Source organism: Hemitrygon akajei, chromosome 2 (assembly GCF_048418815.1).
Source record: "Hemitrygon akajei chromosome 2, sHemAka1.3, whole genome shotgun sequence".
NCBI classification, from domain to species: domain Eukaryota; kingdom Metazoa; phylum Chordata; class Chondrichthyes; order Myliobatiformes; family Dasyatidae; genus Hemitrygon; species Hemitrygon akajei.
In genome coordinates, this window is record NC_133125.1 from 158,672,366 (window position 1) to 158,690,007 (window position 17,642).

Below are 17,642 nucleotides of genomic sequence, written 5' to 3' on the forward strand. Positions count from 1 at the left end.
AGGTGAGAATTTCCTTCAAATGCACCATCAATGATATCTGTTGCAACATCACCTTGCATCTATAATGTCCCATAATGCAGTTCAAAAGATGACCATTGGGCCACAGCTGAGACCTGGCATGGACTGACAAGTGGACAACAGACTAGAAAAACAAGGCTAGGAATAACTGTGAGTGAGCAGTTGAATGTCCAACATCTCAAGATGATCAGCCAGAAACATCATCTTCTCCAAGTCTCCAACCTAATGGACATTTTTTGGTTTTATTACTGATCTGCCTTCTCCTCTAGTGAAGTTGAGGTGAGGAGAGAAGAGGGAAATCAGGTTAAACCCAGTGTCCAGGAAGTGATTAAAATTACCCAGCCGACCACTTTGGACAGAGCTGAGGAAATGTGTGTTATCTGCTTGGCAAGGACATGAATGAAGTGATTGTGTCAGTGGAATGTTTAAAAGATTCCTATATTCTTAATATTGTAGATGTGATTCAGTATGTTCCTTACTCACCTATGAGTCAGAAGGATCTGGACTCAGTCCCACTCTAGAGTATCGAACACATAGTCTGGGTCAAAAAGCAAATTGCAGGATGAACTCAGTGGATTGAGCAGTACCTGTGGACGCACGGAGATGTTCAACACCTTCGGTCAAAGCCCTATGCTATGTTCAAGCATCTGCAGCCTATGTTTCCATCTCTGGGCTGATGTTCCCGTGGGTCAGCCCTGGAAGAGCCTTTCTCGGCTGGCAAGGGTAGACCTATCTGAACTTTCCGAAAATTTAGGATCAAAGGCTCATATTCCGCCTGGGCAATGATAAAAATGCTGAATTCTCCAACAGTTAATCCTCACTTTTGATGCATCTTTCCCCAGTCTCTCTCTCATTCCAATTTTTCATCCCTCTCCCTCTCTGGGTTCTGTCCACCTACTACCCAGACTCTTCACCCACTGGCTCTTCCCTCTCGCTAATCACCTCTACCCACTATCACCTTCTTTGTCCAAAAGATCTCAGCACTGGTAGACACGAGACTATAGATGCCAGTATCCACAGCAATAAACATTTGCCTTTTACTTTATCTGGGTCTGGGTTTCCCCTGGTTTCCTCCCACAGTCCAAAGACCTTTCAGTTGGCAGGTTAAATGGCAGGAAATGGAAGGATATTTATTAATGTATTGAGATGCAGCGCAGAATAGGCCCTAAGAGCCACACCACCCGGCAATCCCCCAGTTTAATCCCAGCCTATTGATTGGACAACTTACAATGGCCATTTAAGCTGCCAACTGAAAGGTCTTTGAACTGTGGGAGGAAACCAGGGGAAACCCATGCAGTCATGGAGAGAACTTACAAACTCCTTACAGGCAGTGGCGGGAATTGAACTCAGGTCACTGTACTGTAAATTACAGTACCACTAAGCTACTGTGCCACCCTTTGCAGAATTTGCATAGGCAGGAGGAATTAGTTTGGCTGGGAATTTGATTACTAATTTAGTTTGTCCCACATTGTGGGTCAAAGAGCCTGTTCCTCTGTTGAACGGTTCTACGTTGCAGTTACAGTGAAAGATTACAGACAGGGGACATAGTAGGAGCTCCTTGAGCCTGCTCCACTACCCAGATGCATTTCACAGTGGTGTTGAATCTAGTAAGGCACAGAACAGTGCCTGGCAAGTTTACCTTGGCTTCTGTTCCACTTTTCTACCTGTTCCCTCATAATCCTTCAACTGCCATATAGAAGACACATTTCTCCTTTTTGGCCCAGAATATATTCAGTGATTCTGCCAGAATCTGGTTTCTCAGCAGCAAGGAGAATCAGACACAAGAGCAACATGACAACACAAGAAGAAACAGTACAAACAACAGACAGCCTCTGTCACATTATCACACTTTATTGTGTACACAACATATCTTCAGGTACAGGACAATGGCTTGTGATCATGCTAAAGATAAAACCACAGAATGCCAGGAGCAAGAATGAAAAGCACAGACAGATTCAGGACAGGAAGTCACCCCAAGGTGTGCATTCGTTCCCAGAGCATTTGATCACAGTGCCCATTATTCCCACAAAACTTCCCAGCCAAGTCCAGTTCCCTTTTGAAAGTTATTTCTGAAGTTGGTTCAGGTAGTGCATATTACCTGCTGGTCTCACCTCGAGCCCTTGGCTTCTCATGTAGGACAAACATTTTTTCTTTTTAATGTTCCTTCTTTGGGCAAGCCCAACATTTAGTGCCCATTCAGAGGGTTGTGACAAGTCACCTTCTTGATCGCTTGTGGTCTTGAGCTGAGGGCACTCCCAGAAGTTGTTCGGTCAGGAGCTTCAGGGATTGGATGCAGGAATGAAGAGGAAAGAGGTGGTGCCTTCCCAAGTCAGGTTTTGACTGAACCTTCACTACCCCAGATGATCATTACTTCAAACATCCAATTTACATTCACTAAGGGGCACTTTGTTTCCCCACAGCACCAGATGGCTGATGTGAATCACTCAGCAGAGACATTGACCTGGTGAACATATTCAGGACATGGGGCTGGGCTGGATGGGATACTGAATGCTTGCATTGTTCCTCCACGGCACTTTCTCCCATCTGGGTCAGTTTTTGGGAGAGCTGGGACAGTTTGGTGTCCCAACTGCAAGCATTTCCCCAACTCTTCGGGAACTGGACCTATCTCCTGAAATTAAACGGGATGGGGAACCAGTCTATGCCCCCAATCCCACAGGAATCCACCCAGTTATCAGGTTAAAATTACAATCCTCACCACCACCCCCACCCTACAGGGAGCATCGGCAGCAGACAAACTCAGCAGCAACCTCTGACCCAGGAAATGTAGAACAAGTATTCCCCTCACCTGATACATATTGGTACAATGAAAAGGACACGGCTTGAGGGGGCTGGAGAAGTGCTGCACCCCACAGCAGAAGAAAGCACACGAGAACTGAACCACACTGTCAGGGTATGACTGTAACAAAAACCCTCCACTTGTCAGGATGAACGACAGCAGCCAGCACCTTCACTCAGTCCTGATGAAGGTTCTCGGCCTGAAACACTGACTGTTTATAACCCTTCCATAGATGCTGCCTGACTTGCTGAGTTCCTCCAGCATTTTGTGTGTGTTGCCCAGAAGGTAGCGCAGAGCAATCCCCTACTCTTTTGCGGCCCCTTTGTCTACCCTAGAGTGGTTCTTAAGATTGTCTGGCTTGTGTGTTTCACACACGGGACAGAACAGTCTTTCATTGTTGCCTTACAGTACTCCTCTAGGGATATCTACTATCCACTCCAGCCTGAAGATTAAAGCACGTTGAGGCTCCTGACATAAGGGGAAAAAATGCTGTAAGTAGAATCAAGAGCAACTTGAGGAGATGATTCTGTGGAGGGATCAGTGACAATTGTCTGCAGTCCTGTGGCACTGGGGGTGGGCCTATGAGGCCTAGACTGGTATCCCTGGCCCTGCGAGGCTCCCAGCGCCCCGATTCAGCAGACTACGAGGAGGGGATGCTGGAGCTGTGTGGGGGGGCAGTCATTGGAGGCAGGAACATAGACTTGAGCTTCCCGGACATGGCTGCGACCTCGGGGTCCTGCCCTTCGTAGGCCTTGACGATGCGAGCGAACTTCAACACACCTTCAACAGAGAAAAACACTCCTCAGTCACTCGTGTCCACCACATCTCATGCTGCCTGGGCTCTGAAGAGTCTAACGATGAGGGTAGTACAGACTCCATTCCCCGCCCTCTCGAGATGTGGGTGCACTCCATTCACATTGTCGAGGAAGTGGAGGGTAACCGCTCTGGTGGGGTTTCCAAAAAGTGAGCGGGGGGCACGTGGATGGAGCTGGTGGTGATGTGATGAGGAAGAGTTCTGGAGGCATGAAGTGAAGGGAGTGACAACTGTTGACAAGTTGTGGGCCCTTAGGGCATTTCAAAAATGTCTGTAATGGCTTTGGGTTGGGACATGGGTGCAGAGGCACTGGAAAGGAACTGGGGCACCAACTAGGTGAAGAGGGTAAAAGGGGTAGGAGTGTGGTGAGTAGGGAGGGTAGGGATGAGCTGGGTAGGGAGAAATGGGAGGAGGGAAGGGGAAAGGGGGCAAGGGGAAGGAGGGTTGGTGGGGACAGTGGTGACGGTGGGGAGGGAGATGTAAATTGCCAATCTGTGGAGGGTGGATGAGTGGCAGAATCTGAGGGAGATGAAGCAGGTGGTGACTGATGGGAGAATAAATTGAAATTACTGTCAGTGGGTGTTTGATGGTCAGCAGAGTAAGTGAGCCAAAGGGCCAGCTTCCACAGTATGACTATGTTACCAGTGAATCTACATCTAGCGCATAAAAAATGTTTTCATTTTCCCACAGGAAATTTTACTTGCAGATACTTTGAATTACAAAATAGATTTATTTATTAGTTTTGGTGGTGATAGGATGTGTTCCATTCAATGAGGGGTTCCAGGGAAAAAGACACTGGTCACCAAAGCCAACAACACCCAAGGTAGGACCTAAGCCTCCAGCAGAAACACTGTAATAAAAGGCGAAGCAATAGACAACAGCGAGCCACAAGCTCGACAATGTAATATAATACACCAAGACATGACTCGAGTTATGCCATCAGATTTCTGAACAGACAATATTTCTTAGTGTATTTTATAGTTTTTTAATGTATTGCACGGAACTTCTGTGGCACAACAACCAGCTTCACTGCATATTAATAAACCTGATTTTGAGTACTACAAAATAAAACATGTCAATGATTTGGATATTGGAATTGATGGCTTTGTGGCCAGGTTTACAAACACCCACCACTGTGAAATACCACTAGTCACTGGCGGCCAAACAGAAAAGGTCCACTTAATTCTCACTCTCACTCAGAGTAATTCTCCTAATCTGGCAATCTTCTATCCATGCTAATATCACGGGATCTTATTTTAAGCAGCCTCGTGTGCGGCATCTTGTCAAAGGCCTTGCAAAAATCCAAGTAAACAACATCCACTAACTCACCTTTGTCTATATTGCTTGTTATTTCCTCAAATAATTCCAACAGATTGGTTTGGTAAAATTTCCCCTTAAGGAAATCATACTGACTTTGTCATGTGCTTCCAAGTTCCCCAAAAACTCTTCCTTATTAATGGAGTCCAACACCTTCCCAACCACTGAAATTGGGCTAACTGGTCTATACTTTCCTGACCTCCCTCTCTTCTTAAAAGAGTGGAAAGACCTTTACAATTTTTGAGATCAATGCCAGAATATAAAATTTCTTGAAAGATCATTAATATCTCCACAGTTTCTTCAGATACCTCACACAGAACTCTGGGGTGTAGTCCATCTAGTCCAGGTGATCTGTCTATCCTCAGACCTTACACCTTCCCAAGCACCTTCTCCTTAGTAATAGCAACAACATTCAGTTCTGCTCTCTGACCCTTGAATTTTAGGGATGTTGCTAGTGTCTTCTGTAATGAAAACTGGTGCAAAATAATTAATAACTCTCCAGTATAATTTTCCAGTGGTCCCATATGCACTATTGCCTCTTTTGCTCTTTATACGTTTGAAAAAAATTGGTATCCTCATACTAATCTGTCAGAATTCTTCAAGGAAGTAACAATCAGTGTGGGTAAAGGAGAAGCAGTGGATGGCGGGTGTACTCTCCAAAATGGGATTTGGGGAGGGAATCCAAAATTGGATCAAACTGCTCTACACAGACATCTGTAGCGCAGTCCAGGTCAACGAGTGGGAAACAGCCAGCTTCCCCATCAGGTCTGGAGCCAGGCAGGGCTGCCCTCTCTCTCCTGTCTTGCTCATGTGCTGCATAGAACCCTTTGCCGAAGCCCTCAGGAGGGATGAGGGCATAAGAGGGGTGACGCTGCCAGGCAATGGAGGGACCCAAGTCAAAACCTCCCTGTACATGGACAACGTCACTGTCTTCTGCTCTGATCCGAGGTCGGTTCGCAGGCTGATCAACATCTGCCAACAGTTCCAGCAGGAGTCGGGGTCCAGGGTCAACCGCAGAAAGAGAGGAGCCATGCTCTTTGGCAACTGGCCCGACCGATCCAGCATCCTCTTCACCATCAGGTCTGATCACCTGGAGGTGTTGGGGATCTGGTTCGGAAGGGCTGAGGCGTGCAACAAGAACTGACAGGAGCGGACTGCCAAGGTCAAAAAGATACTGGGGCTGTGGGGAGCGCGCTCCCTATCGATAGCGGGCAAGAACCTGGTCATCAGGTGTGAGGTGCTCTCAGGGCTGCTGTACTTGGCGCAGGTGTGGCCAGTCCCCCGCTCCTTCAGCTCGGAAATCACCCGAGCCGTCTTCAGATTCGTCTGGAGATCAAGATGGAGCGGGTCAGACGGACCACCATGCACAAGTCCCTGGACAACGGGGGCAAAACGTCCCCAATGTCGCCCTCACCCTGATGGCCAGCTTCGTGTGTGGCTGCATCAGGTTGTGTGTGGATCCCAGGTACGTGGGCACTGGCCCCTTTACCGCGCAACACCCCCCGTCAGATGGTCGTTGCCGCCATACCTGTCCTTCGTAGAGAAGTTCTTTCAGGTCAACACCTTTGACCAGAGGGCCATTAGGCAGTGGTCAGCACGTAAGGTCCTGCAGGCACTTCAGAAGGACGAGATGGACACAGTGGGGTGGTTCCCTGAGCAGACCGTCCAGTTCATCTGGCAAAATGCCTCATCGCCAGACCTCACCAACAGGCACCAAGACTTCGCCTGGCTGGCGGTGAGAGGGGCCCTCCCAGTCCGATCCCTCCTGTACACCCAGAACGTTGTCTCCATACCCTTCTGCCCACGGGAAGACTATAGTGAGGAGTCAACGGTGACCCACCTCTTTGCACACTGTGGGTTCACGGAGAAGGTGTGGAGGAGGATGGAAGGGACAGTGTTGAGGTTCATCCCCAGCAGCTGCATAACAGAGGACTCTCTGATCTACAGGCTGTTCCTGGGGACACACACCGAGACCAACATCCGGTGCCGCTGGCAGATCATCAACTCGGTGAAAGACGCTCTTTGGTTGGCCCGAAACTTGATGGTCTACCAGCACATGGATATGTCCATGGGGGAATGCTGCTGACGGGCACATTCTCGGCTGCAGGAGTACGCGCTGAGGGACACACTCAAACTTGGTGCAGCCAAGGGCCTGGTGGGGAAAGACCAGTCTAGGGTTCTTCTTCCGCGGGAGTTGAGGGGTGGGGCAGGGTGTAAACCCCTGAACAAGTGTATGTAAATATGGAATAACAGAGTGCCAAGTGGGTGGCAAAAGTGTGGGAATGTAAAGATTGTAATGGAAACATTTGTAAAGGACTGAGAGTCATTGAATGATTTATTGTACATAATTTTATTTTTGAATAAAGTATATTTTGATCTCTGAGGAGTTGCTGTACACCTTGCGTAAGTGTCGTTATCAGGGACACTGGAAGTCTCCAAAAGTTCTCACATTTCACACAAGAGATTAACTGGACCCATTCTCAGCATACTAGCTATTTACTAACAGGAAAAAAATTCACTAAGAACTTACTTAAGAGTTGCCGTCTGTGCTTGCCAAAGCCAAGACCACCCTGACACTGACTGGCCCACTCCAACAATGGCTGCTCTGCTTACACCTCCTGCCTTTTTATTGGCCCAAATAAGACTCACTCCCAAAGGGGCTTGCAGTCTTCAAATAATGCAAGTCGTCACTCTCTCACTTGCTCCTTCAATGACTCGCTCCCAGCAGGATTTTCAGTTAGAAGTGGAGGGGCAGGTAGTGTTGAGGAAGCAGGGAATATGCAGAAGGGCAGATAGATTGGGAGAATGGGCAAAGAAGTGGCAGACGGCATATCGTATAGGGAGGTGTGTGGACATGCACTTTGGTAGACTGAATAAAGACGTAGACATTTTATAAATGGGGAGAAAATTAACAAATTGGAGGTGTAAAGGGATTTGAGAGCCCTTGTGCAGATTTCCCTAAAAGTTAACTAGCAGGTTGAGTTGGTGATAAAGAAGACATATGCAATGTTAGCCGCCCATTCATCTGCAGATGTTTTTGTGTGTTGCTGGATTTCACGCACCTACAGAATTTTCTTGTCTTTTGTTTGCAATGTCAGCATTCATTTCAAGAAGACTTTAATACAAGAGCAAGGATGTAATGCTAAGGCTTTATAAGGCATTTGTCAGATCCCACAGAATATTGAGAACAGTTTTGGGCCCCTTATCCAAGAAAGATGTGTTGGCATTGGGGAAGGTCCAGAGGAAGTTCATAAGAATGATTCTGGAAATGAAAGGGCTGATGTATGAGGAGCGTTTGATGGCTCCGGGCCTGTACTCACTGAGTTGAGATGAATGAGGGGTATCTCACTGAAACCTATTTGATAATTGAAAGGTTCAGATAGAGTTAAGTTCAAGTTCATTGTCAATCAACCATACGCATGTATACAGCCAAATGAAACAACATTCCACCAGACCAAGGTGTACAACACAGTACATATAACTCACACACATAACAAAAAGTAATAACTCCAGCAGTAAATTAACAAATAACACAGTGCATTTATTATTCAAGTTAGGAAGTAGACAGTATAATGCTACTGGCACTTCGTGCCTGATGAGACCGAGGTGGTGGCTGGGAGCTCAACAGCTGGGATGAAGCTGTTTTCCATCCAACTTTTCTTTCCCAAATGCTATCGTAACTCCTGGCTTACGCTAAGGGGTCAAAGAGATTGTTGTATGTAGGGTTTTAGCATTGTCAATGCTAAGGCTCTATGTATGCAATGCTTCTGATAAATGTCTCTAATAGATGGAAGAGAGACCCTGATATGACCATAAGATATGGGAGCATTTGGCCATCGAGTCTGCTCTGCCATCATGGCTGGTCCAATTTTTCTCTCCAGTCTCCTGTCTTCTCCCCATATCCCTTCAAGCCCTGACCAGTCAAGAATCTATCGACCTCTGCCTTAAATATACTTAAAGACTTGGCCTTCACAACTGTCTGTGGCACTACCCTCTGGCTAAAGAAATTCCTCCTCATCTCCATTCTAAAAGGACACCCCTCTATTCTGAGGCTGTGTCTCAGGAAGGATCTCAGGCCAAAATGGCATCTGTTTACTCTTTTCCATAGATGCTGTCTGCCCCGCTGAGTTCCTCCAGCATTTTGAGTGCGAGACTCAAGTTGTGCTTGTGGTATTCTACCAACCTCTTTACCTCCTTGCTGTACACCATCTTGTTGCTGTTGTTGATGAGGCCAAACATTGCTGGGTCATCAGCGAACTTGATGATTCGGTTTGAATATTGAAAAGCTTAGACACATACGTTCGAATGCTGTTCATAGACTTCAGTTCAGCATTCAACACAATCATCCCTCAGAAACCGATTGGAAAGCTGAGCCTCCTGGGCCTGAACACCTCCCTCTGAAACTGCATACTAGACTTCCTGACTCGGAGACCTGAGTTAGTCCGGATCGGAGGCAGCAGCTCCAATACCATCACACTAAGCACGGGGGCCCCCCCAGGGCTGTGTGCTCAGTCAACTGCTGTTCACTCTGATGACCCATGACTGTGCTACAACACACAGCTTGAGCCACGTCATCAAGTTCACCGATGACACGACCGTGGTGGGTCTCATTAGCAAGAACGACGAGTCAGCTTACAGAGAGGAGGTGCAGCGGCTAACGGACTGGTGCAGAGCCAACAACCTGTCTCTTAATGTGAACAAAAGAGATGGTTGTTGACTTCAGGAGGGCACGAATTGACCACTCCCCGCTGAACATCGACCACTCCTCGGCAGAGATCGGTAAGAGCACCAAATTTCTTGGTGTTCACCTGGCGGAAATCTCACCTGGTCCCTCAACACCAGCTCCATAGCAAAGAAAGCCCAGCAGCGTCTCTACTTTCTGCGAAGTCTGAGGAAAGTCCATCTCCCACCCCCCATTCTCATCACATTTTAGAGCAGTTGTATTGAGAGCATCCTGAGCAGCTACATACATCACTGCCTGGTTCGGAAATTGCACCATCTCGGATCTCAAGACCCTACAGCAGATAGTGAGGTCAGCTGAGAAGATCATCAGGGTCTCTCTTTCACCCATTACGGACATTTACACTACACGCTGCATCCGAAAAGCAAACAGCATTGTGAAGGACCCCATGCATCCCTCATACAAACCCTTCTCCCTCCTGCCATCTGGGAAAAGGCACCGTAGCATTCAGGCTCTCACGACCAGACTATGTAACAGTTTCTTCCCCCAAACTATCAGACTCCTCAATACCCAGAGACTGGACTGACACAACTTCCTGCCCTATTGTCTTGTTTATTATTTATTGTAATGTCTGCACTGTTTTGTGAACTTTATGCAGTCCTGGGTAGGTGTTTAGTGTAGTTTTTTTTGGTGTTGTTTTTTAACGTAGTTCAGTCTAGTTTTTGCACTGTTTCATGTAACACCATGGTCCTGAAAAACATTGTCTCGTTTTTACTGTGTACTGTACCAGCAGTTATGGTCGAAATGACACTAAAAAGTGACTTGGCTTGAAATGGACCTAGCAGTGTAGTCATGTGTCACTCTATTGTGGAGAGGATGTTTCCCATTGTGAATGAACCAGTTTCAGAGGGCACAACCTCAGAATAGAGGGACGTCCTTTACAACAGAGATAAGGAGGAATTTCTTTACTCAGAGGGTGGTGAATCTGTGGAATTCATTGCTGCGCCAAGTCATTGAGTATATTTAAAGCAGACTTTCATAGGTTACAAGGAGAAGATAGGAAAATGGAATCGAGGGGGATAATAAGTCAGCCGTGTTGGAATGGTGGAAGAGACACAAAGGGCCCAGTGGCCTAATTCTGCTCCTGACTTATTTATTTATTTAGCGATACAGTACAAAACAGGCCCTTCTGGCTCTTCGAGTGATGTCATCTCACCAACCCTCCGACGAACCCGATTAACCCCTACCTAAATCACGGGACATTTACAATGACCATTTCACTTACGTCTTTGAACTGTGTGAGGAAGCCCACGCATTCCACGCGGAGGATGCAGAGAGATTCCCCACAGAACAGCACTGGAATTAAACGCCGAACTCTCGAATGCCCTGCAATGCTACCGTGGTGCCCCTTACAGTCTAACAATCCACAGAAACCTACCGGATGGCCAAAGACATGCTTGGAGAAGTAGATCTTACATTAAAAAACAAGAGGCAACGGGGCGAGGTGGGGGAGGCAGGATAATGGGGAAATACATCAACAATGATCAAATCACAGAGTGGACCTGATGGCCTCAGAGGCCTAATTGTGTTCCCCTATTTTAAGGTCTGAGCGTGCAAAGAGATTTAAGGAGGGAATTCAGAGACCAGGCAGCTGAAGATACTGCTGTTATTGATGGAACAAACTGAGGAAGTCTGGGAACCTATGCTGAAGGAAAACAATGATCCCCGGACGAGGGGCAGGAGAAGCTGCAGGGGGTGGGTCATTCCAGGTATAATGCATACACTTACCTTCCCCATCATTGCTGAATCCATACGATTTAATGACCTCTTGCTGGATCTGGGTTGCCACGGGCAACACGAACTGCAGCATCTTGCCCATGTCATTGCAGGCATTGTCTCGGGCTTCTTCCATCCTCATCGCGTTCTCCGGCAAGCTGAAGGCCTTGATCACTTCAGCCAGAATCACTGGGCGAAGGGGAGAGGCAAAACGTGTCAGGCGGGGTGGGGGGGGGGGGGGGGGGGGAGGGCGACAAGGCAGCAGCAAACGGACAAGGTTTCTGTTACTGCACAGTACTGTTCCTCAGGTTCCTGAAATGTGGCCGAACGTCAGCCCCAGGACAACTACTGGCCCTGGTGTACAAGATGTTGGTGAGACGGCAGCACTCATACTGTATAGTTTTGATTACTCTGTTAAAGTTGTCATTAAGCCAGAAAGAGGGCAAAGGAAGTTTACAGAAACGTTGCCAGGATTTGAGGGCCTGGGTTATAGGAGAGGTTGGGCAGGGATGAAATTATTCATTGCAGAGGGAGGGGTGATCGTAAAGAGGCGTACAAAACCATGAATGGCAGATAAAAGAGAAATGCCCACTTTTCCAAAAGGCAAAGGGAGGGTAAAACTAGAGGGCATTGGTTTAAGGAGAGAAAGAACAGATTTGAAAAGGATCTGAGATACAACTTGTGTGTACGGGTGGTACAGATATGGAATAAAGGAATGGGCTAAACACCGCCAAATGGGAACGGCTGAGATAGGAATCTTGGTCAACTCGAACGGGTTGGAATGGAATGGAACTGGTTTATTGTCGGACGAACTAAGATACAATGAAAAGCTTGTCTTACATACTGTTCAAATACATCAAATCACTGCACGGCGCACTGAGGAAGAACACGGTAAACCAATAAAGTGCAAGATCACAACAATGTAGACTTGAAGTCTTGTGGTACTAAGGCACTACTTATAACAGAGTAGAAGCTGTCCTTGAACCTGGTGGTATGTGCTTTCAGGCTTTTGTATCTTCTGCCCCTGTAGGAGGCTGAAGAGAGACTGTCCTGGTGGATGGGGGCTGCTTTACCGAGGCAGCGATTAAGTATAAGGTCTGAATCGGTGATATGGATTTCTATGACACGAAAGACAGCCTGTACCAGATCCAATCCCAACCCTCGGTCCAATGTCGAACCCTGGTTTCCTCACTTAAAGGGCCCTTCCGACAGTGGCTGGTAAAGGGAGCTAAAACTACGGCCTGGATAGTCCATTGTCTCCGACCCCACCCGCTTTGAACCTGCCATAGACAAGAGAGACGTTCCCACTGAATCAGCATAGGACTCAGAAACAATAGCCTTGGTACCAACGGTATATGTGGTATCTCGACCTGGGTGACCAACATATCCTTGGGTCCCAGAATCCCAGATCCATTGTAAGGCCTCTGGACCAGGGACTGGGGAGTTAAGCCCATCCTTAGGGCCCGCGTTAAGACGGGGCCCCGGTCTCACCTTTCGCCTGGTCCACTGTCAAGCCCGGCTGCTGCGGCTGTTGTTGCTGCTGTTGCGGTTGTGACGCCGACGCCATGTGCGCCCTGTCACGAAGAAAGCGTCAATTCCCCGGCTACCCAACAATAAACACCAGCTCCCGACCCGAGATTCGTCCGTTAGGGCCTAAGCACGGCACCGCCGCGCGTTCGGAGGACTCGGGCAGCATCGCCGCCGTACGGCCGGAGGACTCGGGCAGCAGCGCCGCCATACGGCCGGAGGACTCGGGCAGCATCGCCGCCGCCGTACGGCCGGAGGACTCGGGCAGCAGCGCCGCCGTACGGCCGGAGGACTCGGGCAGCAGCGCCGCCGCCGTACGGCCGGAGGACTCGGGCAGCAGCGCCGCCGTACGGCCGGAGGACTCGGGCAGCAGCGCCGCCGTACGGCCGGAGGACTCGGGCAGCATCGCCGCCGCCGTACGGCCGGAGGACTCGGGCAGCAGCGCCGCCGTACGGCCGGAGGACTCGCGCAGCAGCGCCGCCGTGGGGACAGAAATTCAAACTTTCTCCTTTGGCTAAAAAAATCTGCAGCTGCTGGAAATCCAAGCCACACACACAAGATGCTGGAGCAACTCAGCAGGCCAGGCAGCATCTATGGGGAAAAGTACAGTCGACATTTCGGGTCTTGGGTCTGTTGCAAATGGAGATAAAGCTTCCACAGCTCACTTTACAGGGCGAAGATAGACTTCTCTCAAGGAACACAGCATTGCTTGTGTGTATTACTTGGATTTCCAGCATCTGCAGATTTTCTCTTGTTTGTGACTAGGATTCTCCAAGGCGTTTTGAGATAACTTCCAATTGTAGTAAGTTTTTTTTTGTCCTAAGATCAATGAGTTCATCTTTGGCTAAGTCAACATCTTCAATACAGATTATATCAGAAAGAATAGGATTGCAGATCCATGGTTCAACTTTAATGCCATCAAGATGGAAGCAACATGTGAAAGAGTTCCGAACTGTTTCCAGGTGTTCAAAGAAATTGACAGGGAATTTTGCATCTCAACACCATCTTGTAAAGCACTTTCCCCAGCATTTGAAAATTTGCAAAGATGTTGGCCTCCACTCTCTCATTCCATATCAGCAGCTTAGCCAAGAAAGTTTGTGATTTTTCAGCAGCATCTGTAATGGTGACTTCAGGACAATGAATTGAAAGATTCATATGGTTAAATACATCTGCTAGGTAAACCACCCCATGGATACGATCCTTTTTTTCAAAGTGTACCAGTGGGGTGGTTGTTTTTCAATAGAAAACGTGAAACTTCTGTCCTTAGTTCGAACAAAGAAAGGCAGCAAACTTCTGTGTAGGAGAGAAGCATTTTATATTTGGCACCCATTTCGTGACAAAGTCTTTAGAATACGATTATTCAAATAAAGTTGATGGTTTTTATAGCTGTTGTGTATTTAACATTTTAGTTACATTTGAGTAAACTTGTTTATGTGTGTTTGTTGAATAAGCATTCTTGTTCGTTTAAATAATTAATCATGGGTTAAATGTAAAATTACAATAATTGTACACGTCATTGCACTACCACATGATACACGCACGACTTGCTTAAAGTAAAGTCGAAGTTAAACCTAAATTAGTTGAATGTTTTGAAGTTCTTTCAGGGTTGTTCAAATAACCTTTGTTGTCGGTGCACATCTGAGTGAGAAAAACAATGAGTGATGATGATGTGAGGAGCTTCCTTTTCAGGAAAGTAACAAAACCAGATGTATCACCAAACATCGCAGGAGCTCCACCTGTGCGAAGAGTGTGGAGTCTTTCATCAAAGTTTTGTTTTGCAAAAGAAAACTTTTTACTGTTTCCAAAACATTGAAGGCCTTTGCAGTTTGCCCAAGGGGCTCATAAAATAGGGATTCTTTGCTGGGTCAGAATGTGCAAAATGAACAAAAATAAGGAGCTGACTACACTGAGAGATGTCTGTAGTCAAGTCAAGTTTATTGTCATTTCGACCATAGACTGCTGGTACAGTACACAGTAAAAACAAAAAAAGGTTTCTCCAGGACCCTGGTGCTATATGAAACAACACAAAACTACACTAGACTATGTGAGACACCACAAGGCTACACCAGAGTACAGACCTGCACAGGACTACATAAAGTGCAGAAAACAGTACAGGGCAGTACAATAATTAATAAACAAGAAATAGGACAAATTACAATATAATAATAAATGATAAACACAAAGTACACTGCAGATGCTGGGGTCAAACCAACACGTACAACACATTGGAGGAACTCAGCAGGTCGGGCAGCATCCGTGGAAACGAGCAGTCAATGTTTCGGGCCAAGACCCTTCGTCAGTCCTGATGAAGGGTCTCGGCCCAAAATGATGACTGCTCGTTTCCACGGATGCTGCCCAACCTGCTGAGTTCCTCCAGCGTGTTCTACATGTTGCTTAATAATAAATGATGCAGATGTCAGTCTAGACTCTGAGTATTGAGGAGTCTGATAGTTCGGGGGAAGAAACTGTTGCACAGTCTGGTCGTGAGAGTCCGAATGCTTCGGTACCTTTTTCCAGATGGCAGGAGGGAGAAGAGTTTGTGTGAGGGGTGCGTAGGGTCCTTCACAATACTGTTAGCTTTGCGGGTGCAGCATGTGGTGTAAATGTCTGTAATAGCGGGAAGAGAGATCCCGATGATCTTCTCAGCTGACCTCACTATCCGCTGCAGGGTCTTGCGATCCGAGACAGTGCAATTCCCAAACCAGGCAGTGATGCAGCTGCTCAGGATGCTCTCAATACAACCCCTGTAGAATGTGATGAGGATGGGGGTGGGAGATGGACTTTCCTCAGCCTTCGCAGAAAGTAGAGACACTGCTGGGCTTTCTTGGCTATGGAGCTGGTGTTGAGGGACCAGGTGAGATTCTCCGCCAGGTGAACACCAAGAAATTTGGTGCTTTTAACAAACTCAACGGAGGAGCCGTCAATGTTCAGCAGAGAGTGATCGTTCTGTGTCCTCCTGAAGTCAACAACTATCTCTTTTGTTTTGTTCACATTCAGAGACAGGTTGTTGGCTCTGCACCAGTCCGTTAGCCACTGCTCCTCCTCTCTGTAAGCTTACTTGTTGCTCTTGCTGATGAGACTCAACATGGTTGCGTCATTGGCAAACTTGATGAAGTGGTTCCAGCTATCCAGCAGGACAGTGATGCAGGTGGATGCTTCCCTGGTGTCATGGATTATTGATTACCTGACTGGCAGACCACAGTTTGTGCGCTTGCAACACTGTGTGTCAGACAGAGTGGTCAGCAGCACTGGGGCTCCACAGGGGACTGTCCTGTCTCCCTTTCTCTTCACCATCTACACCTCGGACTTCAACTACAACACAGAGTCTTGCCATCTTCAGAAGTTTTCTATGACTCTGCCATAGTTGGATGCATCAGCAAGGGAGATGAGGCGGAGTACAGGGCTACGGTGGGAAACTCTGTCACATGGTGCGAGCAGAATCATCTTCACCTTAATGTGAAAAAGACTAAGGAGCTGGTGGTGGACCTGAGGAGGGCTGTTGTGTGCTGGGGCAGCAGGCTGAGGGTAGCAGACACCAACAGAATCAACAAACTCATTTGTAAGGCCAGTGATGTTGTGGGGTGGAACTGGATTCTCTGACAGTGGTGTCTGAAAAGAGGATGCTGTCCAAGTTGCATGCCACCTTGGACAATGTCTCCCATCCACTCCATAATGTACTGGTTAGGCACAGGAATACATTCAGCCAGAGACTCATTCCACCGAGATGCAACACTGAGCGTCATAGGAAATCATTCCTGTGGCCATCAAACTTTACAACTCCTCCCTCGGAGTGTCAGACACCCTGAGCCAATAGGCTGGTCCTGGACTTATTTCCACTTGGAATAATTTACTTATTATTTAATTATTTATGGTTGTATATTGCTATATTTCTACACTATTCTTGATTGGTACAACTGTAACGAAACCCACTTTCCCTCGGGATCAATAAAGTATGTCTGTCTGTCTGTGTGTTGCAGCACAGTCATGGGTCAGCAGAGTGAACAGCAGTGGACTGAGCACACAGCCCTGGGGGACCCCCGTGCTCAGTGTGATTGTGTTGGAGATGCTGCTCCCGATCCGGACTGACTGAAGTCTCCCAGTCAGGAAGTCTAGGATCCAGTTGCAGTGGGAGGTGTTCAGGCCCAGCAGTTTCAGCTTCCCAGTCAGGTGCTGAGGGATGATTGTGTTGAATGCTGAACTGAAGTCTATGAACAGCATTCGAACGTATGTGTTCTTTTTGTCCAGGTGGGTTAGGGCCAGGTGGAGGGTGATGGCAATGGCATCGTCTGTTGAGCGGTTGGGACGATACGCAAACTGCAGGGGGTCCAGTGAGGGGGGCAGCAGGGTCTTGATATGCCTCATGACGAGCCTCTCGAAACACTTCATGATGATGATGTGAGAGCAACAGGACGGTAGTCATTGAGGCAGGACACTGAAGACTTCTTCGGCATGGGGATGATGTTGGCAGCCTTGAAGGACGTTGGAACAACGGCGCTGCTCAGGGAGATGTTGAAGATGTCAGTGAGAACATCTGCCAGCTGGTCTGACATACATACGTTTGATTGCTGTTCAATGTAGTTTCATTAGTTGCAAACTGAATGAGAATTGCGAGGCTGCCTACTCATCAATGACTCAATTCTAGAACGTATCACATTATTTGATAAAACAAAACACTTCCAGTTTTCGAATCACAAACAACAGAAAATCTGCAG

The 17,642-nt window shown here is 47.5% G+C and overlaps 2 protein-coding genes across 2 annotated transcripts in view; both read right to left on the minus strand.

Annotated features, from left to right (window-relative positions):
• The window catches only part of LOC140717235 (PHD finger protein 1-like), a 92,696-nt gene extending 79,664 nt beyond the window's left edge, over positions 1-13,032 (minus strand). The window contains exon 1 of the mRNA XM_073030594.1: positions 12,895-13,032. The gene's annotated coding sequence lies outside the window, so the exon portion shown is untranslated. The remainder of the gene's footprint in view (positions 1-12,894) is intronic.
• Positions 1,854-13,033, minus strand: grcc10 (gene rich cluster, C10 gene). Its single transcript, XM_073030690.1, has 3 exons — positions 12,895-13,033; positions 11,416-11,592; positions 1,854-3,595 (listed from the first exon to the last, which is right to left on the minus strand). The coding sequence occupies exons 1-3, from the start codon at positions 12,968-12,970 to the stop codon at positions 3,456-3,458; spliced, it is 393 nt and encodes a 130-aa protein (XP_072886791.1). The 5' UTR covers positions 12,971-13,033; the 3' UTR covers positions 1,854-3,455.
• Positions 13,034-17,642: the final 4,609 nt, after the last annotated feature.